This window comes from Gymnoscopelus braueri, assembly GCF_963280865.1.
Source record: "Gymnoscopelus braueri genome assembly, chromosome: 7".
Taxonomy (NCBI): Eukaryota; Metazoa; Chordata; class Actinopteri; order Myctophiformes; family Myctophidae; genus Gymnoscopelus; species Gymnoscopelus braueri.
This window is the reverse complement of record NC_137608.1, coordinates 36412097-36434555: the sequence shown is the minus strand read 5'-3', so window position 1 is coordinate 36434555 and position 22459 is coordinate 36412097. Positions and strand designations below refer to the sequence as shown.

Genomic DNA, 22459 nt, shown 5'->3' with positions numbered 1-22459 from the left:
TCAAAACATGAGTTACAAAGTGCTGAACAGCAGTTGGAGCATAAAATAAAGTACGGTCAAATAAAACTACACGTTTAAAAAATCCTATAAGGGAATAACAGTTGACAAGTAAGTTAATTCTGACAAGCAATATAAAAACACATAAGCAAACTAAAAGGAGACCAAAAGAACTTCTGATGACCCATACAAATTGATCCACGTCACAGACATGTGTCCCGAACCACTGTTTTCGGCAACAGTGCCTTAAACCAGTGGCTCTCAACCTTTTCAGGCATTTCATTCAGGCATTGTGTTAGCTGTCTTTTGGGTCCACACTGTACATTTTGAAACGGTCGCGGCGAAGCTAGGCAGCTATCTGTGGTACTGGTCTGGTCTGGTAGCCAGAGGAGAGAGAGGAGGAGGTGGGCATTATGTTTAAACAAAGATAGTACGGCTTCACTGCAGTAGTAGACAATGACAAACCTATTTATAAATATATATATATAATATTACCCTTCAGTGACGCATTAATGTGTGCTAACGGTTAGCTTAGCTTGTGCGACTACTAGCTTTCCAATTAGCCTAGATGCTAACATTAGCGTGTTCGATAAAAAGCCTTATTTTATACTTGGTTGGCGCCGGTGTCGCGCAACGACAATAGCTGATCTACAAGCTCGTTGTGAACTAATAATAAGTATGTAAACTGTGGCTAAACTCAAGACATTTGGCAACCGGAATAGGGAAAGAAAACGATTTTAATCTAATCCTACTTTCTTGACGGCAATAAATTGGCTTTTTTAGTCAAATATTACGGATGTTATTTAAGTAGAGAACAGGCAGGGTTACGGTAGATGTGTTAGCAGCACGAGCCCTCCCTTGACAGTGACAGTGGTGTAAAGTAACGGAGTACATTTACTCAAGTACACAGTACTTTCTACGTTTGGTACTTTCAAGTACATTTTGATACCATTACCAATACTTTTGTACTTTTGCTCAAGTACATTTTGAATTCCGGGCTTTTACTTGTAACAGAGTATTTATACATTGCAGTATTAGATACTTTTACTTCAGTAAAACATTTGAGTACTTTTTCCACCACTGCTTGGAAGTGAGCATGCGCACAACGTGTTGTAAACAATGAGACTGTTCCAGATCCAGACCGTCTCGAGCATTGTGTCTTAACACCCAACAGTTTATGATCTGCAGGCAAAATAAGACGACTTTACACAGCTTTGATTATCATAAGACATAAAAGATGATGCTCGGTAAGTAGTGAGATGCGTTTGTCAATAGATGTCATCTGTAGATTAGATCAGCATCATGTCATCATATTGTTGTTACAGCTTGAAAAGACCACCACTTGGGCGTGACAGCGTGCGATTATATTGTCTGATATGATTGTTACATGATTATGTATGTGACTTTTTCCTTACGGTTTGATTATTATTATTTATATATTTGCTTGCCATTTTGGAATGTAGCGTTTTATTTTAGGTTACACTACTGTTTGTCACATTGTAGATTTTCATACGCCTGCCATCCATGAGAGCTGCTGAATACCAAAACACTCGCCCCAAAACACAGTCGCCCCGGGGCAAATCCGGCGGCCTCAGAACGGTCGCCAGTCGCCACCTGGTATTCCTAAAACGTAACCTCGGTAAACTATGCCTAAACCTAACCTTTATTCTTAAACTTCTTAACCCCAGTAAAACTATGGCTAAACTATTTCTAACCTTATCCTCAGTAAAAACAAATACAAGAACACAAGAACCGCTGTGGGCGAGCGGTCCGCAAAAGAAATGGGGGCGAGCATGTTTTGGGGCGAGTCTTCTTGTTACTGAGCTTGCTCACTCCCATCCCGGCTGGCGGTACTTGTTGTTGGTTAGCTAGCTACTGTGGCTACAGTAGCTTACCAAGATAATCCTCTAACATTCTAGGCGGCGTGTTTTTTTAAAACGTAAAATAACACGTTGGCTATAGTTTACGGAACAAAGCTCTAATGAAACCGACAGTATGTCATTGGGGGTTGCATAGCTAATAATATCAATTCTTGTAGCATGCTAGTTTTGGGCAACCTACTTGGACATTCTTAATGACATGGCTTTACTTGTCTCTGAAACCATTCTATATTGGGCAACGTTAGTTATCTGACAATGTGTTTACAGACTGTCTCTGAATGGATAGCATGTATTGGCCAGGTGTGCACAAGTGGCACTATTATTAGACTATTTGGCATGGTTGTTGAAATGTGATTTGGTTTGTACTGTAGGCAGCTGAAGTATGGAGGCGGTTCTGACCAGGCTGAGGGGGCTGACTGCTGACGAGCTGCGAGAGGAGTTTGCCAGGGCAGACCTCAAGTGTGGCCCCATCACAGCCACCACCCGGGCCATCTTTGAGAGGAAGCTGGCCAGAGTCCTTGCAAAGTCAGAGGACAGCTGCAGCACAGAAACGGAGGGCAGCTCAACTCCAGGCAACTCAGGTAGTGCAGCCTCTTCCAGCACTGACCAGGACAACTCTGCACCATGCGCCACATCAGCAGGTGCACTAACTGTCAACAACACCAGCAGTACCTGCCCTCCTCGGGCCGCCAGTGAAGATGTGGACTTTGGGTATGGCATGGGACTCAACCCTCCTGAGGAAGAGGCGATCTCAGTGAAGTCAAGGACCACCTCAAACATTTGTCCTGACACCCCCCGCCCCACCCCACCCCACGAACAAGTGTCGCAAATCTTCTTTGGAGTATGTCCGATGTGGGAGGATGTGTTTGCTCGAAATGGTAAGAGAGACACAGCTTGTTGTCATTTAGTCTTATGGTAGTAATATGGCATTTGTGGGAAAACGTTTTAAAGGAGTTCTTCACCCACCAAATGACCCTTTTTCTATCAATTACTCACCCCATGAATCCTGGAATTCATGGAGATTGTTTTGTCTTTGTCACATTCCTGAATAAAGAATACAAAAATGAGGATAATATGAATTGAGGAAAATGGGGGGCCAAGCTTAACAGCAAAGCTATATTAAAAACAATTTGTAAACTCCAAAACAACTCTCACAGTGTAATCCAAGTGTTGAAGGTTATAATCAGATTTTTGTTTCAATATAGTTTTGCTGCTGTTAACACATTTACCGCCGGGCCCGTAGTTCTACGGGCCGTTAAATCCAACGGTTAAGCGCCAATCCCGTAGCCTACGGGCTGTGGTGCTTTTTCCTTTTTTTCGAATTTTTTTTTTTTTTTAATTTTCTAGGGGGACCATTTTCAGTGTAACACCACCCGATCGGACCGGAAGTGCGATCACGTTTTTTGTTTCCCGTCTGTCTCCATTCTAAGTCGTACACATAAACCCCTGTAAAAGCTGTACAGGACATGTAGTTTTTCATCCTCGCATTTCCCATGTTAACTTAAACGATCAGAACTCAAACATGGCGGCTCCGTTTGACACGCGGTCTCGACGAGTAGACACCAGGACATGTGCCCGTTGTTTACAAACATTGGATCGGGCAATCTAAAGGATTTTAACGGGGCCTATGGCGACCTGAAAAAAACAAAAAACAACAATAAAACCTTGGCACTGGTGAGTACATTATGAGATTAGCCCTTGGCGGTGGATGTGTTAAGCTTGGACCCCTATTCTGCAATTCATTAAACATTCTCGGATTCTTCATTCAGGAATATGACAAAAAAAAAATCTCCATGAATTCAATGCTTCATGGGGTGAGCAATTGATACTAGGGGGAAAGCCATTTTGGGGGTGAAATACTCCTTTAAGCTATAGATGGCTTAGTTGATAGTCATGGCATTTCACTTATCAGAATGTATCACATTAAAGTAATACTAGGTAACGTTTTCAACAAAACTAAAGTTAAATTGTATATCTTTTGCGAGTGGCAAAAGTTTCACAACACCCACTCCGTGAATTTCACCCCCGGAAGCCTTGTATTTATATATTTTCTATTGAACGTGTACGGGGGGGACTTTCCCGGGAAAATGACGTTCCTGGCCAACGTCATGACGTCGTGGCCGACGTCCTCAGGAACTACCGCAACGGTTTCCTGTTTGGCCAGGAACTACCGCGCTATTAACAAAAAGGAACCTCACGCTGATTTTAAGATAATGTAGGATTGGAAGATCGAAAAAGAACAGAAAAAGAAAGCACAGCTCATGGTAACTAATGCTCCACTGGCTAAGAGAAACGATCCGTAGATAGTATAAAACAATTAAAAGATCGCTTTTTGAAACGCTTCCGGTGAAAACGAATGGAATTCTGGGTAATCGAGGACTAGGGAAATTGTATGCAGTGACGGTAGTGACCAGCAGAGGTTGCTAAAAATCGTTATTTGTGATTCTGCATTGTACAACTTTAACCATCAAGCCAAATGTTCTCATCTAGAAATTAAGGGGCAGAGAATCATGTACAGTATTTTCAGAAATGTGAATGTTATGTTCCAAAATAAGACCACAATTTAGAAAAGTAATAGTTACCCGTACAAAAACAATGCATTATGAGTATAGTAGCGTTATTTGTCTTTTATTGGCAAAGGATAACAATACTAACAGAATGATATATGACAGAGGGAGTGAAATTCCAAAATAACAATACATTTATACTATTTTGGACTGTTGACATAGATCAGTGACTTGAATGGCACATGACATTAAGATGATCAGGAATCTCCAGTGCGAATTAAACCTGATACTTTACTATTATGATTTATGAGACATTACTTTTGAACTTTTAGACTAGTCTGACAATTATTAATGTGTAGGAACATGACTACAGCTATCACTTGTCATCATGACCCATTCGTATGTCAACATTTGGTCCTTCTGATGATAGTAGATGACATGCTGATAGTAGATGACAGACCACTTTATCTGAGAGTGTAATGTTGTTTGTTTAGTGACTCATGACGATTGCCATGATCTCCCTGGGTAATTTAAATGCGTGTGAGGGTGATTGATGTTGTCAAAATAGGTCATCCATATTCTGTGAAGGCCTTGGGCTCAATTTATACCTCATCGCACAGCGGTGTCACTTGCTGAAAAGATCTGATCTATAAGCTGATGCTTAATTTAAACTCCTGTAGGACAATGTCACTCACCAAAAATAGCAGATCTACAAGCTCACAATGTGTCACATCGTGAGCTTATTGATTGGCTATTTAAAGCAAGTGCCATTGTACGAAGAAGTATAAATCAGGCTTTAGTCGCATGTGTTATTTTTGGTGTGATGATGAGTTACAAGGGCAGCCACATGCCCACATCATTGTCTGTGCTATTTCAGAGGTTAAGCAATGTGCTTAACCTCTGAAATAGCACAGACAATGATGTGGGAAAAAATGATACACTTCATTTTACTCCTTGAGTAGAGTTGTTAGATTAAGGTAATTGTATCAGACCACATGTTGCTAGCAACTGCAATAACAGGAGGTCTCCTAATTACTTTTTACTACCTAGTCAGACAGTTTAAAATGAATGTCAAAAATAGGCTTCCGGGGTGTCCCGGTGGCTCGCCTGTAGAGCACATAGTCATGGGACAACTACAGCATCAACACTTTTGCATTCAGTGTCTTTTTTTTTTACACCTAAAAACCACAAACATCAACTCAATATGTTCTTTGTTTTGTGTAGAGAGAGCACATGTGTACACAGATAAGAAAGAGGCCCTCCAGGTGGTAAAGATGATGAAGGGAGCCCGCTTCAAAGCCTTCTCCAACCGGGAGGATGCTGAGAAATTTGCAAAGGGAATATGCGACTATTACCCGTCTCCCAGCAAGTCCATGTCCTGCGTTTCCCCAGTCAAACCAGGACTAGTCTGTAAGGGTAAGTAAGGTCAGATGGGTGAGAGAACTGTTCTGCAACAATGGTGGTAGAATGGTTTGTAATGTATTTAATCCGCAGGTACTGTAGGTCCATGAGGACGAGCAAAAAAAGAAAAACCATATACAGTAATAGGCTCTGATGCAGCCTGATGGCGATTCCAGGGTTGGTTTGGTTTTGCCAGTACCCTGATCGTCTGTTGTTTTTTTCATTGGTTTTGATTGATTGAGCACTTGATTGAAAATGAATTAGAAAATCCTTTGAATTAAAAAATCCTTTTGAATTCACAAGAAACACAAGAAAGCCCGAAGTCTCCACTGTAGTTCAGTTCCCGTGCCGTGTCACTCCCCAACTCTTTCCCTGTTTCTTTTCAATCTCCACTGTGTGGCTTTTCCCAATCACGAGGCGAGAGAAACGATAACTTAGCCTGGTTACAGACAAATCTGCCATTGCAAAAAAAAAAAAAAGCCCTTGGCAGATTAGGTCTGGCCCCTCTCAATAGAGATGGTATTTCTCTCCCTCCGAAGTTGTGAGGGACCAATCAGGGCCCAGTATGCAAATATGGGGCGGGTTTATCACCAGAGGCATTTTTGGAATTTGCCCCTCGGAAATGCAGGTTCCACACAGAGATTCCAGACGAATATCTACGCAGTGATATTAGTCTGGCTATGCCAGGCTAACGATAACTGACTAAATGCTGATGAATATTGTGCACAGTGAATGTAAAAGTTGTGAGTGACGATAGTTTTATTAAATACAGATGTTAACAATAGACTTGTTCAGGATCATTGCTCACATAGTCTGAAATACCAATGTTTGATACTGATGTTCAGTTTAAAGGAATGATGGAAACGATGTGTTTTAAATGGGCGTCTTGCTGCTCCCCTCTAGCTCTATAGTGCTGACCAGTAGAACCTGACAAGTGCTAAATTTTTTGGTCCGTTCCCAATCTTGGAGAGTTCTAGATTAGCGATGTTGCCATGTGGCATTGGCTTGTACATTGGCTATTTTTGACCTATAATGGCATGCCCAAAATTGGGACACCAGGTTGAAAATCGGGACCAATCGGCTGCATTATTTGCCGATATCGTAAAAATAAGTCAAATAATGACAAACTGATATATCGGTCAGGCTCTAGTTAAAAGCATTTTCTAAATGATTTTGGTCTGTCTTGCTGAAGTTCAACACTCAAGATTCACGCCTGCATTGTCATCATGTTCCTTTTGATTCCAGACAACATGGAAGTGGACACCATCAATCGAGAGCGGGCCAACAGTTTCAAGAGCCCCCGAACCCAAGACCTGACTGCCAAGCTGAGGAAGGCTGTGGAGAAAGGAGATGAGGTAGCCTTCAGTGAGCTAGTCTGGAGCAACCCTCGCTATCTCATTGGCTCTGGAGACAACCCTACAATTGTGCAGGTGAGCAGATATGTACACATTTTATTACATCGATCGGAACCATTAAACCATATAATAGATAACTGCTTATAACTGCATTGTTTGTGGAATGAGCTAAATTTACAATCTATCACACAGATATGACTAAATAATACAAAAGGCTGATGATACAAGCGTTTTACATCAGAGAAATATTAGATGTTAGCTTTTAATTGGCAAGTGCAGTAATCTCCCACTGATGACATGGAAGCCTTTGGTAGATGTGTTGGATAGGGCTAATCTACACCTAACCCCCACACAAACTAATTGTTAGTTAAAAAGTAGAAAATGATTATTTAAAAACATTTATTATGACAACCTGATGAGGTCATTATGCTGACACAAGGGAATTAATGTTTATTATGGAAAATGGCAGATTCCAAACTGGAGGAAAAAGGTCTTAGAAACTAAAATATTTGGAACAATTTTGAATTAAACTTTATTCAGAAAAAGTTATTGCTTTTTAGAATTATGTCTTCCTAGCCCATATAGTGACCAGATATGTCTTATTTCTCTGTCATGCAACACATTGTAAAGTGTGGTGAGTATACAGTCTTTAACGCTATGAACACTTGGTGGTGTGTTGTCTGAATTGAGTGTGGCACTTTGTTGATATATCAACTTCTTTCCAGTATCATTCCTGACCTCAATGTCTCTATAAAGGCTGCCGGTGAATTTGAACAATCATCTCACGTCTTCTGTAGACAAAAATGCTTTCCTTATCCTATCCTTCCCTATTGCCAGTGGATTAAGATGTTATTCTTTCCTGTATGTATTTACATGGCACTCTTATCCAGATTGAGTTCCAGTAGAAATATATTCAATTCCTACATGACTACACAGTGAAGTCCTCTGTGTTCATTAATCCATTGGTAACAGTGTACAAATCGCTATGGCTACATTTGCCCACTCTGTTAATAACACTCAGGCTTTTACAGTGTAATATTACAATCAGCCAGTAGGGAGGAGTACAAGGATAATCCTCATATAAAGGCCAGTTCAGCTCAAACATTCACAAAACGACACAAAAACCCCTTTAGAACGACTCACAGTCGTGTGAACTCCCTTGTTGGAAGCCTTTGGCTGGCGACTCTTGGCATCTGGAAAGGCTGAACTTGTCAAGTGAGAGGTCAAGAGTTTTAGAATGTAACATGCACTTCCCCATTATAACACCCATGGTTGGCTCAAAGTCCTCAGCCTCCAAGTGATAATAATATAATGTGGTCACATACGTGAAAATCTTCCTCTGCATTTACCCATCCTATAGAGCGCTATTAACAGCGCCCTGGGAGCAGTTTGGGGCTAAGTGTCTTGCTCAGGGACGCAAACTGGGGACCTTCTGTTTCCCAGGCGGCCTCTCAACCCACTCAGCTACGGCAGCCCCAAGTTGTTTGCATATATGACAAGCCAGCAAACCACTTGCTGTCACTGCTATCACCCATTTCCCTCAAAATAAAACTAAAAAAGTCCACAAGTGTTATGCAGTGTGTAACTTGTTTTTAGTTTTTGCTTGTGAGCACCTCAAGAGGTTTTGTTTTGTGTGTCTGTCCAGTTCCTACTATTATATATATAGATAATGATTAATGTCATGATTGAATTATAACAGTATTCTTCTTCAACTAGCATCAAACAGTGTATCCTAAAATAAAGCTTTAATAATTACAAATAATGCTTTTTATTTGGTATAGGTGACCGTCCGTAACATCATGCGAAAGGTGTTACAATCTATGTGAACATAGTAGGTTGGGCCATGTCTTCGTAGGAAAGAAATGGCTGCCAATTCAGTGGTTTTACTGGTTATGTGTAGCAATGTAAGCTGCAGTGATTCAACTGTATCATGTAAACACAACAACTAGGAAGTAGAAGACATTGGAAAGAGGTGTAACGTAAACAACTTATATCTCTTTGTTGTGAATTGGCCAGTTTTAAAACGTTTGGGCATTATTTTGTAAGTTTCGCATCTGATTGTGAATCTTTGATCAGAACTGGCCTTAAGAGAGAAATAATAAGACAGGAAATGGAAATAACGGCGAAGAAAAGAGATCGGTAGAAGTTAACAAAAGATGGTAACATAATTTCATATACGTATATAATAACATTTAAAAAATTGAAATCTAAAATAACAAAAATAAATCAAGGGGTGGTGACGTTGCAGCCCTTACTTTCTTTTTATCACACCAACATGGTGGCATGATGTCCTTTGGAGCAATGGTAGCCCCTTTCGGAACCCTGTATACCTTTTTTGTTTTTGTATTTTGGAAGGCGGTATCCAGGGTCCCTTGAAAGCCAATGTCTTCTCCCATTCACTCGCTGGTACCACTCTGGTCTCGGACAAATATAACGTCTCTGAAGTTTTGCAGAGAGATTTCAAAGATACTCTGAGCTGCATTAGGGATCTGCGCTAATCGGCATTGCCATTAAACAGGTTTAATTAAAAAAAATGTAAATCCCACTCTCCATACCCCGCCTCCGCTGTCTTGTGATTGGCTAGATGCACATTTCCAGCCAATCACAAGGCGGGGAGGCGGGACATGGTGCGCGAGTGATAGCAAAACTAAAATTTAAAACATTAAACAGATTTAAATATGGATGTCGGGCCCTATTTTCGCCTGTGCCTTACCCATTTACTCTAAACTTCTTTGTCATTTTTGACTATTTTTAAAAACATTTTCAAATAGTTCAACTAGCCGATCTACATCGACACGTTGTGAGCTCATAGGTTGGCTATTTGAACTATTTGAAAATGTTCTAAAAAATGTCAAAGAAGTTAAGGGATAATGGGTAAGGCACTGGTGAAAATGGAGCCCGTCATGTTTAATGGCAACGCCGATTAGCGCCGATAAACACACGTTTCCGCGGGACCATAATACAGCTGACTTTAGAGACGTTATATTTGTCCGAGACCAGAGGGTGGTACCAGCGGGTGAATGAGAGAATGCATTGACTTTCAAGGGACCCTGATACCATACACAAAAAAGGTATACAGGGTTCCGAAAGGGGCTAGAGCAATGGATAACCCCTCTCCCAACATTTAATAACAGTGTATTTTGATTATTTCATAACAGTCCTTTTAATCACCATATTTTATATTTTGATGTTTCACGGATTTGATTCTAGATGCAAGAATTATAATGAACAGACATTTCCTAGACATCTGAAGAATATACTCATCCTAAGGCCATCTATAAAGTCATAATATTTACTATACTTTTGCTGTTATGCTCTGCTTAGGAGGGTTGTCGCTACAATGTGATGCATGTGGCTGCCAAGGAGAACCAGGCGGGAATTGTCCAGCTGCTACTGGACACTCTGGAAAATCCTGAGTTCATGCGGCTCATGTATCCTGACGATAAGGATGCTATGCTTCAAAAGCGCATCCACTACATTGTCGACTTATACCTCAACACTCCAGATAAGGCTGTGAGTTTACACTTCACACCACTGATGCTCACACATCAGTAACCTTAACCTGTCCCCTGCATTGCAGACCTACAGTATACCTCAACACTCTTGATGAGGTTATTAGCTCTCATTGTTCAGTAGCTCTAATTGTTGCTTCCACATGTATCCTTAGCAGTTGAACACCAACAGTGTCTCACCGCTGTGCCTTCACTGTCTGCAAAATAAATACAGGGTCAGGCTCCAAAAGGAGGACCCAAACAAATCTATACCCGTGTTCTTCATATTTTCTGTTCTGCTCTGTCTCAGGGCTTTGAGACGGCTCTCCATTTTGCCTGCAAGTTTGGCTGTCCAGAGGTGGTTAATATTCTCTGCTCACACCCTGACGTCGACAAGAACTGCAAGAACAAGTATGACCAAAAGCCCTGTGAAGTAAGACATTTCTTTTTTTAATTCTCATCAACATTAACATTCTCTTAATAAGTACAGTCATGTTATTGGGGCTACACTCGTCAACACATTAATCACATATTCATCATAAATCCATTATGCTATGTCACTAGAAGAAACATCCACATAGACTTATTCCCATTTAATTTTACCCATGTTTTTTCATCTTCCCTATAACCCTGCACCCCTCTTCCTGCCCATGACTGAGGGATCCTGCTGGGTTGTCATGGTCATTTCCAACAATCTGATAACATTTTGTCCTGTAACTCAACTTAATGTTTGAATAATTTGGCCAGAGTTGCCCCAACAAACACACACACACTCCTCCTACACTCAAATTCTGCTACACCAATCCTGCCTCACATGCTGTTGCTGGCAACGCTTTTCCTCCGCCACCCAAGCCTCCACCTTTCTACTTCAGAGTCGTGCATGGTTCAAAGTTGAAATTCAATGTCTTGCTTGTGGCGTGCTCTTGTATATCCATGGGGGGAGCTCCCTGATTTAGCTTAACAAGCGGCTTGGCTGATTTAAGGAGCATCTTAAGAGCAGAGCCATCAGTGCCAAACTGCATTCCATTTGTTTCAATAAATGGTTCAATCTATGACAAGACTGTGAGAAGATATACAGTATTTATGGCTATTCTTTGCATCTTATGTGGTAGGCATGCTACTGTAAGTGAGCCATCAGCTCACACCTCACACTTTTTTATTTAACTAACTCTTCTCTTCAGGTCATTTGTGACAGAAAAAATAAAACTCAAGAAGTGAGGCAGAAGATATGTGAATATTTGGAAGGTAAGCACACTGCTTGAGGTTTTTTCATTCAGCACAAATATGGGGGGGGGGTGATATCGCACATCCCACGATTCAGGCCGTTATTAAATAAACGCTAGAGTTAATGAGAAATGTCTACTGGACGTTTATTAGCATTTTCCAAAAATACTAATGTAAACAAAGGGCATCATTTTGTGTCTGGTACTGGCTCAAACTCCCTCATTGAATCAGAATCAGAATCAGTTTTATTGTCACATCACAGGTTTACAAGGTAAAAAAGTGGGTGAAATTCATTTTTGTACATCATTCCCATCGCAACGTTAATCCAAAGAAAGAAGAGGGGGGGGGGGGAGAAGAAGAGGGGTGGGGGGCAAGTGGGAAGGAGATCAAAACAAGAGAACAACGGAAGGCCAGACAAGTTATCTACATATTTACAAAGTACCTGAGATAATAATTGAACCATGACACCATCACCAATGTTGCAACCAAATGACTATTCAGAACAGTTGAGTGTTCATAAGCAGGCGTAAATGGGGTTAGTGCACCAACTATGTATTTATTTATACTAATTACAAATTAGTCTAGTTCAGTGCCCTTTTGTTTGTGATTTTGTGTGTGACAAAAGGTTTAGTTTATTTACACAATACAGTTGAATCTAGTAAATGCATAGTGATTTAAAAACAATTTCAGTTTCAGACATTTTCAGTTGTAATCAGGTGTAAAAACAATGACTCATGTGTCTCAGACCGCTGCTATATACCATTACTGAGGGCCATAGACAACTCTGCTCAGCCTGTGATTGGTGCACCCTGGTCCCCTGAGCCGTTGGAAAGTCGCTCTCGTTCATTCTCCCCACAATGTACAAGAAGTCCCAAGGATCCAGTTATGGCAGTCAAAGCCTTTGCCGGCCCGCTGAGCCCATCTAAGGCAAGTTCCATCTCTCTCTTAATGTGTCAACATGTAGGATCATAAATTGTGATCTATTAAAGGACTGTCTTTTGTCAAGAGTCTTCTTAAAGAGGAACAAAATGTCAACAAAAAAACGGAAGCAAAGAATTACTGGGAGGTTTTGCATTGTTTACTCATAGCTAAAGCTATTATACACAGCTTCCTAAACAAGAGATTTCAATGTTATGGTGGTCCTAGTAATAACAAAATATTCAACTTTATACAAACTGAATACAATTCTAAGCATTCTCATTATGCTGAGCCATAAGCAAGAGTTTCATATCACAGCATTCAGAAAAAATATTTTATGCCTGGCTGGCTGGCTGGCTTTACTTTATACATTCACATTTCATATGTAATTGTAAAGCCCTAGTCCAGTAGTTATTTTATTAATTTTTGCTGTTAAATGTTTCCCTTTGCCAACCTGTAGTGCTAAACATGGATTCCAGTGGCACCATAGACAATAGTGATGAGCGGGCCGACCCGTAACCCGCGGGTCAACCCGCGGCGCGGGCGGACAAGTCAAGATTTCAGAGGCAATTATGCAGGCTCAATTATGCAGGCTGCGGGTGTTGCGGGTCGACGCCACTCTCACACGCAAAAAAATCACATGCTCTTGTTTTGTCTTTATTCCTAATAAGAATAATAACAATAAAACAGTTTGAATACACTCGGGGTATATACTTATACTTATCTTTTTTTTTTTCACCGCGGGTCGCGGGGCGGGTTGAGTCATAGATTTATATATGGGTTCGCAGGGTGGGTTGGGGTGGGTTGAGTTCTGTGGCGGGTTGGGCGGGTTATGAAAAAACGACCCGCTCATCACTAACTCTATAAACGCCATTGACTCGAAAACGCGTCAATTACTACTTAATCCACCCACGCCATTGACGCGTTTGACGCGTTGGATTTGCGTTCATTGTTTAATCTCTGATCGCGCTATGCTGCTTAAAATTCAATGTTATTCTCGAGTTCCACTTACTTCACCCATATCTGCATCCGGTTTCATGATCTGGGTTCCGTTTCCGGTTTTTGATTATTTTCCCCCGGTCATTTTCGTCCAAAATAGGTAAACAAACGGTTTTTCACACGGTATAACGGACAAACGGACAGCTTCTCTTCTATAATCTATGGTCTGGGTGACGATCAGTCATCGCCGTCGTGTATCACATCGTAATTTTGACGATCAAAACAATCTGGGAGGACGTCGCATCCGTTTTCATGTTTTTCCCTGTCTAATCGCTCAAGAAGGGTAACAGTGACACAAGGAGCTGATCAAGCTATCATGTGCTGCTCTCTAGTGGCGGATTTGTGCTGCGTCTTTAAAAAACAGTCTGATCAATTATTTTCATGAAAATTTTCAAAATATAAAAATAAAAAAAACACAAATTGCTGGCAATGGGGGAGTACTTTATGAAAATACTCTGGCAGTCAAAGAGTTCTAATAGACAATATTTTATAGCGATTGTCCAATGCTAGCTTAGAAACCGCTGCCATTCGCTGTAGACTCAGACAAGATAGGTCTTTTCACCTGATTGCTATTCACTATATTCACACAGCAGCCATTTTGCTATTAAGTTCATGAAATAATGCCACCCCCATTATTTCTTCCCAAGCCGCAATTATGACGTGAGAGCAAAATGGCCGCTGTGTGAATATAATATAGTCAGTAGTGTTGCTATGATTTCAAACCGCAACACTGTGTGCAGTTTTCAGAAAAGCAGGTGGATAAAACGGTAAGTGAAATTTACTGGAGGGGGCGACTGAAGTCCAACCTGTACTGAAATAATTACATAATTTCTTCCAGGCAGATGAGTTCCGCCGGGCATGGAAAACGCCGCCCAGAGACAGAGCAGAGCATTTCCACCACATCCTCAAGTCAGACCCTGACCGTGGGGCCGAGAGAGTGGGCAGGTAGGTCCAGCTCTGGAACCCTTCACAATCATGCCTTTTATAGAAAAGCTGAGACTGGGGAGACAGCATAGGGATGATACAGAAGAAACGGTTGTGGTGAGATTTACCCAAAGGCCAGCTGGAGTGTGTCTGGTTGCTTAGGGCAGTGGTTTCCAAACGGTGTGCTGAACCACACTGATGTGCCTCAAGTCCAGGTTTGCCTTGGGATTTTCTAACAACCTCACAGTCACAGATATACAACTATACAAAAAGTTATGTAATTGTATCTAGACCTGTGCCCATTGGGCACGAGCCTAATTGGGAATGCATGCATCCCCACTCAGTTATGCATTACCCATTGTCACGAGTCCCCGCTCGTCTATCCCTTTTATGCCCATATATGGAGTACCCTGATGTCATCGGTGTATGCCCATATATGGGCGTATCTGGTGGATCGGCGGTTCTGTACAACCACACGACTCGATGCCGGGCACCCCACTCACCCAAGTCCTCTCCGATTTGCGCGCCAAGTTTGAAGTCGGTCGGTCCCATATATGCACTTGACCATATATGGGCGTAGTGATTGCATCTGCAGTTCTGGACATCCAACCGATTTGACGCCCATTTATTTAATTGTAGGATACGTATATGTCTACAAGCTCATAACACGTCATGATGCGACACGTTGTGAGTTCGTAGTTCTGATATTTTTGCTAGGAAGACAATGTAGGTGTACCTTGAGATTTTAACTTCACCATTGTTGTGCCTTGGGTAGGGTGACCAGACGTCCCAGTTTGGGACTGTTGTTGTTTTTTGGGACAGATTGTTCCGGTTTCAAGCTGGGTGTCCAAATATCTCTAAAACACTAATATGTCCCGGTTTTCAACTTCACTACGAAATTGTCCCGGTTTTCGCCAGAATTAAAATCGTTTTCAGTGGTTGCATAAACGTTTATCATGTTCTTTTCATGTAAACATGCTCTCCTAACCAATCAGAAAACATGAACAAATGCATTGTGTGCCTGAATTCAACACTGAGGCTGATGTTTGTCAGTCAGTCGTTGCCTGTATGCAACACCTATGGTGTGTGTATACATGTGCGTGTGCATGAGCGGCCTCGCACGTGCGCGAAGAACGTGCACATTTTTTAAGGGTCTCGGTTTGAGGGGCTGAATATTTGGTCACCCCTTAGGCCAAAAAGTTTGAAATACCGGACTGGCTATGGGTAATATCTCACTGCTGGTGTGGGGACTGAACCAGTGACCATGTGGGGTTACTGGTTACTTATGACAATTCCTCTACTGACTAGGTCACCTTATTACTGCCCTGTTATCTTTGGAGTACAGCTGTCTTGACCAAGGACTAGCAGTAAAGTCTTCTCTTGTCCTACATTATGACAACAAACTTGCCCAAATCAAAATGTTGGTACAATATAGATGCAGTTGTGACAACAAACTTGCCCAAACCAAAATGTTGGTACAATAGCTGCATACTGCAAAAAAATAAGTTCCCTTAAGTTGTTTTAGCAGTTTTGATGATCAATGTATGTACTGTACTGTATGTATGTATACTGTATTTACTGCTAAAAACATTTAAATGGAAAAAATGTGTTCCCTTAATTTCCTTTGAGCAGTATATTACACAAGGGCAGATTACCACAGCTGTCTGTCTCACACGTAAATAGGCATCTGCTACTCCAACATTGTGTTTTCTGTGCCATGTGTCACCCAGACTGACTGACATCTGACTCAGTAGCCAATGAATAGTCTAAAAATAGTTTCATCATGTTCTCTACTGCCAGGTATTTGTGCTTATAACAGTCTGTATGACATTTCAGTTGATGTTGACTTTAAAGAACGTGGGAAAAAAATTCTAAGAAGAATTCTACATTCATAAATATTGTTATTTACAACTTTGTGTAACAGTGTAAGGGGAAATAATTTGCTAAACCATTTCTTTTCCCTTGCAATTTAATCGTTCAAGTATAAGCCTAAATAAATTGTTGGATTGTTTAACTAAGGATATTTAGAGTACCGGTAAATGGCACAGTGTCAAGACATTGATGTCAACTTTTACTTACAAGCCATAACACACACAGGGCCTAACTTGATGTGTGAAGGAATACAAAAAAGGGAAGGAAAAAATATATTAAAAAATTTAAACATTTTCTGACCCTGTCTTACCATAGAGACCTGGCTCGTGAGCTGGGGCACCCCTGGGCAGAGTATTGGGACTTCCTTCAAAGTTTTGTAGACCTTTCATCAGCAGACGGCCTGCGTAAGCTTGAGGACTACCTCAACAATAAAGACTTCAGCCAGCGGGGTCATGAGGAGGCTGGGGAGAACGAGACCAGCAACAGGTTCAGAACCCCCTCTCCAGGTAGGCTAGGTCTTTTCCGTACACGAGAGTTAGCAGGTCTTTTTGAAATCCAATGACATTTTCTACATTTAGGAAGATTTTTCCTAAATGCGGAAAGATTTTTCCGCATTGGTTGACTTACCTGCTTTGCCCTCCAGACACAAAACATCTGGAGGCGACGGAATGGACCAATTCCAATATATTTTACACCCACCCTTTATTGCTATTTGCTTTTAATCATGCACCTTTATGTATATATTTACTTTACTCTTATTGGGAATATTTACACATCTGACGAGTTTTCCTTGTTTTCTTTCCCCCTTTCTTGAAAACTGCAAATGATGGGAGCTTGTACAAATAAGAATTTCACCCACTTTTTTTACAACTGTAAACCTGTGATGTGACACTAAAGTTGGAGTTGAAGTTTGTTGTCCAAATAATCAAAAAAATAGGCCCCAGGTTTAAGATAAAAAATGTCTTTTTTTAACAGTAGTAAGTGTACTATATATTTAGCGAATGTGCTCCTAAACATTGGTTCAGTACTTGCAATTCATCCATCAATCAATCCCCCCCCTGTGGTTACAGGTAAGCCTAAGAAATTCTGCAACTCCATCTCTGTGGGTGCCTTCTTGGACGAAGGGGATGACATCACGCTGGAGGAGATGAAGAACCGGCAGAATGCAGCGCTAACCAGAACCATCACCTCCTCAGCGCGCTCCAAGGACAGTGGCTCATTGAAGGGTGCCATGGGCGGCCACGAATTTCACATTTTGCCCATCGCTGCGGGATTACACCACCACCGTGGTGCCGACCTCATTGAGGCGGCGGCCGAGCAGGATCCGCTGTGCTGCTGCCAAGACAACGACCTCTTGTCTCCTGCCGCGGTCTGCAAGAACGGATTATGCCCTTCCACCACTGCCCCGTCCTCCTCTTCCCGAGACAGGACTCGCAACGGGGACAAAGTGTCCCCCCGTTCCTCCACTTCGTCCATCTCCTCTGCTTCCTGCCTCCTCTCTCCCATCTCCAACCTCATGGCGGAATTTGAGCGCATGTCGCTCGCTGACTCACTCGACGGCCCTCCTGTCATCAGGGAGAGAAGGAGCAGTGGCGGCAGCAGGCACAGGGAAGCACGGGACTCCTCTCCCTCCCACTACAGCTCCGCTGCCATGGAGTTGAGCTCAGGGCTGGGCCGGCTGGCACTGGCTCACACTTGTCAGGACAACGTGTTTGTCACGGGCAGCGAGGAGGCCAGTGAGATGGCTGGGTGGAGGACCGAGGGAGGAGGAAGCGAAGGGGAGGATGGGGATGTGAGTAGCGTTGGAAGCTCGGAGGAGTACTTTGACACGGAAGATCTGGATGGGCTGGGAGGCCAGAGGACTAGGGGGCCAGTGTCTGGCCGTACGCTCTGTGCCAGGTCCAAGTCGTGGGACCATGGTGGGCGGGATCTAAGCAGCTCTGGATCCTCTGGGTCGTCCTACAAGTCATTGGACAACTCGGAGTTCTTACCCAGAACACCGCCGCGCATTAGGAAAGGGCTTTTCCTAGATGGGTAAGTGAGTCCTCTACTTACCTTCCACTATTCGAGATCATGAGTTCTGAGTACGGCTACTTAATACTTAGTTATCATTGATTGGAGAAAAACATAGAGATAAGGGCTTTAAAAACGGACCTTCTCATCAAAATAAGGGTATGTGCTCAATCGCTTTTCCTGTTTTCACAGGGAGTCGCCTACGAAGTTGGACAAAGAGGTCTTGGTCGCAATTGAAGCCATAGACATTGACGCTCAGAAATATCCTTGCATTCATAAGTGGAAGAGCACAATGAAAAAATACTCCACATCAGACATGCAAAGGTTGGTAGGCCTTTTTGTGTTTTATGTGATGCATGTATTGTTATTTGATCTGGTTGAGAGAAGCGATAATAGGATATTACCAAACTGAGGGCAGTCCGATATGTGCATAATGATCTATTTAACAACCTACTGTCAAGCAGTAAGTCCAGCCGAGCCCTGCTGTCCGTGCCACCACAGTGTCTCTGTGGAGGTGTAATGGCTAAGTAGCCTATCTCTCTCTAGTGTGTGTCTGTTCTCCCGCTGTGCAGCTCCTCGCAAATATAAACTCTCTTGTGTGTGTTTTTGGATCTCAGTGGAAATATTGCAGCTTATGTACAGTTTGCGCACTGGACGGTAATATTGCGGGTTTATGCGGGACTGCATGGCACTTAACTCTTTGTTGCGTGCGGGAGCGGTGGTCAGAAATGAACTGCAGGCAAATAAATTATACAAATTTAAATTGCAGCAAATTAAGAAAATTGAAACTAGCTGGGTTTATAGAATGCAAAATTGTGTCGCCGCGCCAACCTATTAAAAAGCCTGTATGATACGTTTTGAGTCCCTAGGAGTCCAGAGATCATGCCTAGCAATTTGTGTGAGTTGTGGACAAAACCTGTAGTAGTAGCAAAATGTGAGTTTTGATGGAAATGTAAAATAGTAGAAAAACAAGTTGGTCAGAAATGGCTGTGGCCCATATGAGGAGTTGCAAGTCCCCATTTTACACAGAGAAAGAAGCACTAATAATCGTATTGCTCATTTATTATTGTAAAATGGGGTATTTAACATTTTGCTGCGTAAGTACCCTTTAGGCTATAATTTGAGAATACTTTTCACCATTATCCACCGCAGCTAAAACAAAACTACTAAAAACTATAAATACTATAAAATGCTGAAAGTCATTTTCCAGAAATGTCTAACACTGTCCGTACTCATACTCTTATTTTTTTTATATTACATTACTTCTACTACTGTACTGTTACTACTATTGTAATAAAATCCATTATGTTTCCTCCAGCTGGCCCAGCCCCGCAGTGGTGAAGCCTCGCCTCCAAATCCACAGCCATACCCCTGGCTCTCCCGCAGGCAGCAGCCTGGCATCCTCAGTCAGCCGCTTCAGCCCCGTCCGTCACGCGGCTGCCTCTCCAGAATTCAGCCCTAGCCGTTACAGCCCCGCCTATGCCAGCTTCATCCACAGAATACGGCTCCAGTGATGTTGTTAGTCATGTGTCCCGCGTCTCTTTTAATTAAGTGGTTGGTTCTGGACTTACTTTTACTTTCTTAACGCAGGACACCCTTCTAGTCTTGATTTTATACTTTACTTTGGTGCTATTTCTATGTTCTATGTATATAGTTTTCTTTTGAAAATAAAGTTGTCAGATTTGGGATTTTGTTTGTTAAATTTTTTCAGGTACATTTTCAACATGTAGTAATATAACCGTAATTAAGCTTAAACACAGCAATTTGTCATTAACTACAACTTTTATTGGGGACCCATACAAAAGACCACTGCGGGTCCCGGGACTCATTACATTGAAAACCCAGCAACGTTGCTGCGCCTCAAGCACTTCAGTGAGCCACCAATCTAATTCCAGCCCCCCCCCCGCCCCCATTCGCTCCTTACCACACCTCGTATGCCAGTAAGGATCAAGCCTTGTTAAGGCCGGTACGCCAGAGCTCAGAACCACATACCTAACAACAGAAATATGCACAAAGTGTCTGGAAAGACTTGTATCAAATGATGTATGGTACTACTCACTATATATTGCATACAGGAAGTCCTCTTCACTTCTCAGTTGTGATGTACACACAAAAGAAAAAGAAAATGAATAAGCCAGTTCCTTGACAATGTATGTACTGTATGGCTGTGAGCCATGTTGATTCAATGGTAATGGTGTTATTTGTGGCAATTGTGGAAGCACCTGTATCATAGCTCGAGTCTAAACTTTTTGAATATCTGTCAATCCCCCCCCAAAAAGCTAGTTCTTAACTAAAGGTGTCGGTGTCGAATCCTCTTCAGGATTCAGGCACTGATGGGTGTTTTTAAACTAAATGTTTAAAAAAATAAATGTCAATATTTTAATGAATTATTTTTTGTATGTCAGGTCAGTAGCACAAATAATTCAATGTTTTTATTAAAACCGACTGCCAGTTCCTGTTTTCCTCAGTTTGGGAATTGCCTTAATTTCTCTGAAGTGATGGACCAGTCTTCATTCAGAGTTTGCCACATGCGGTCCAACCCGTTTGAAACAGAAAAATCCCCAAAATGTCAACTTCTGTTTGCCGTGTTGGTCACAGGTGACAACTGCAAACTTGGGAAAGCAATGGTACACTGAGATCTTCCATATTTCTTTAATTTAGTTTTATTTTATTTAATAAATATGTGAATTTTACAGATACTTTTGTTCATTTCATTGAAATGTTGGTCATTTCTTTTAAGTGTTTTTTGTACATTTAAGGACGTCTTTCATTCTGCTTGTAAGGTGGCCTCAGACTGCATGTATTTTCTAAAAGCACATGTGACTTTGACACACACACACTCAGTACTCAGACATGAATGACTAATGAGTGAGTACACAGTAAATCCTCAGTGTAACATTAGTGCACATGTTGCTAAAGGAAAACCATCCAGTCTGAGATCTCAAAGCTAGATTTTATTTGTATTTGTTTTAAATTGGCTGATGGCAAGAACTAAATCTGTACATTTTCTTGCAGTGCTTACAAAAGGCAAGTTTAGTAACATGTAAACGGTCAAATGTGAATGTGCAAAAACATGCTGTAGCCAAACTTGTATGGAGAAGAAATAACATTTTAGAGGTTAATTCACTGCTGTATAAGAGGTTGTCAACTAATCTGATGTTGGGAAAACAGTCAAGTCAAACCACTTGGAACCCTAGCATCCTTGTTCTGGCTAACATTCAGTGAAAATAGCCAATCTACACACTTGTAGATCGGCCATTTTCTGCAAGGATTTTTAGTGTATAGCGATAACGGGAGGAGGTCCAGTATAGAGCCCTTGGGAATCCGGTCAACTAATTCTAGGGTTTAAGTGGTAAACCTCATTGACCGTATTCCCATAGGCCCTATACTTAATTGACTGTATTAGGGTTACACACTAAATATCTTGTGTTAAAATAGCCAATCCACAACCTTACAACACGTTGCAAAACATGGGTGCTTGTAGATTGTAGATGGGGGGCCATTTTCACCGAATGTCTGCCCCATTATGGGGATGGTTTGGTTCAAGTGGTTTATGACTTTGCCACAGATTGTCAGTGAGAGGAAACAAGTTGTGAATGTAAAATCCCCTGAGCTATACCTTAACTGGAGAGCACAACCTAACTTCCTGGAGAGGATTGTATTGTACGTGTGCTCTCAGGTGTAAACAGCAGATCTCATTCTGGTCTTCTGAATGTTTATGAATGTGGAACTTTGCAAAAATGCACCTAAATACTTAAAGTCATGCTTATTGTGCTTTGGGCATTCTGTGCTTTATTAAAAAAAAAGTTAACATGGTGAATTATCTCCTTTCTCTGGATGTCTAGACTCATTTACTTTCAACTAATCAATAAAAATGT

At 41.7% G+C, this 22459-nt stretch overlaps 1 protein-coding gene across 4 annotated transcripts; it reads left to right on the top strand.

The window, feature by feature from the left end:
* The first annotated feature begins 316 nt into the window (after positions 1–316).
* ankle2 (ankyrin repeat and LEM domain containing 2) lies at positions 317–22459 on the top strand. 4 transcript variants are annotated; one of them, XM_080432144.1, is made up of 14 exons: positions 329–401; positions 1186–1244; positions 2249–2755; positions 5609–5800; positions 7031–7215; positions 10465–10653; positions 10942–11064; positions 11813–11876; positions 12601–12786; positions 14615–14717; positions 16884–17074; positions 17639–18602; positions 18774–18905; positions 19900–22459. In XM_080432144.1, exons 3-14 carry the CDS (start codon positions 2260–2262, stop codon positions 20093–20095), a joined length of 3021 nt encoding a protein of 1006 aa, XP_080288270.1. In that variant the 5' UTR covers positions 329–401; positions 1186–1244; positions 2249–2259; the 3' UTR covers positions 20096–22459. The 4 variants fall into 4 exon arrangements, with proteins under 4 accessions (XP_080288271.1, XP_080288270.1, XP_080288269.1 ...); XM_080432145.1 differs by lacking the exon at positions 1186–1244 and having other exon boundaries at positions 317–401; XM_080432143.1 differs by lacking the exon at positions 329–401 and having other exon boundaries at positions 1006–1244.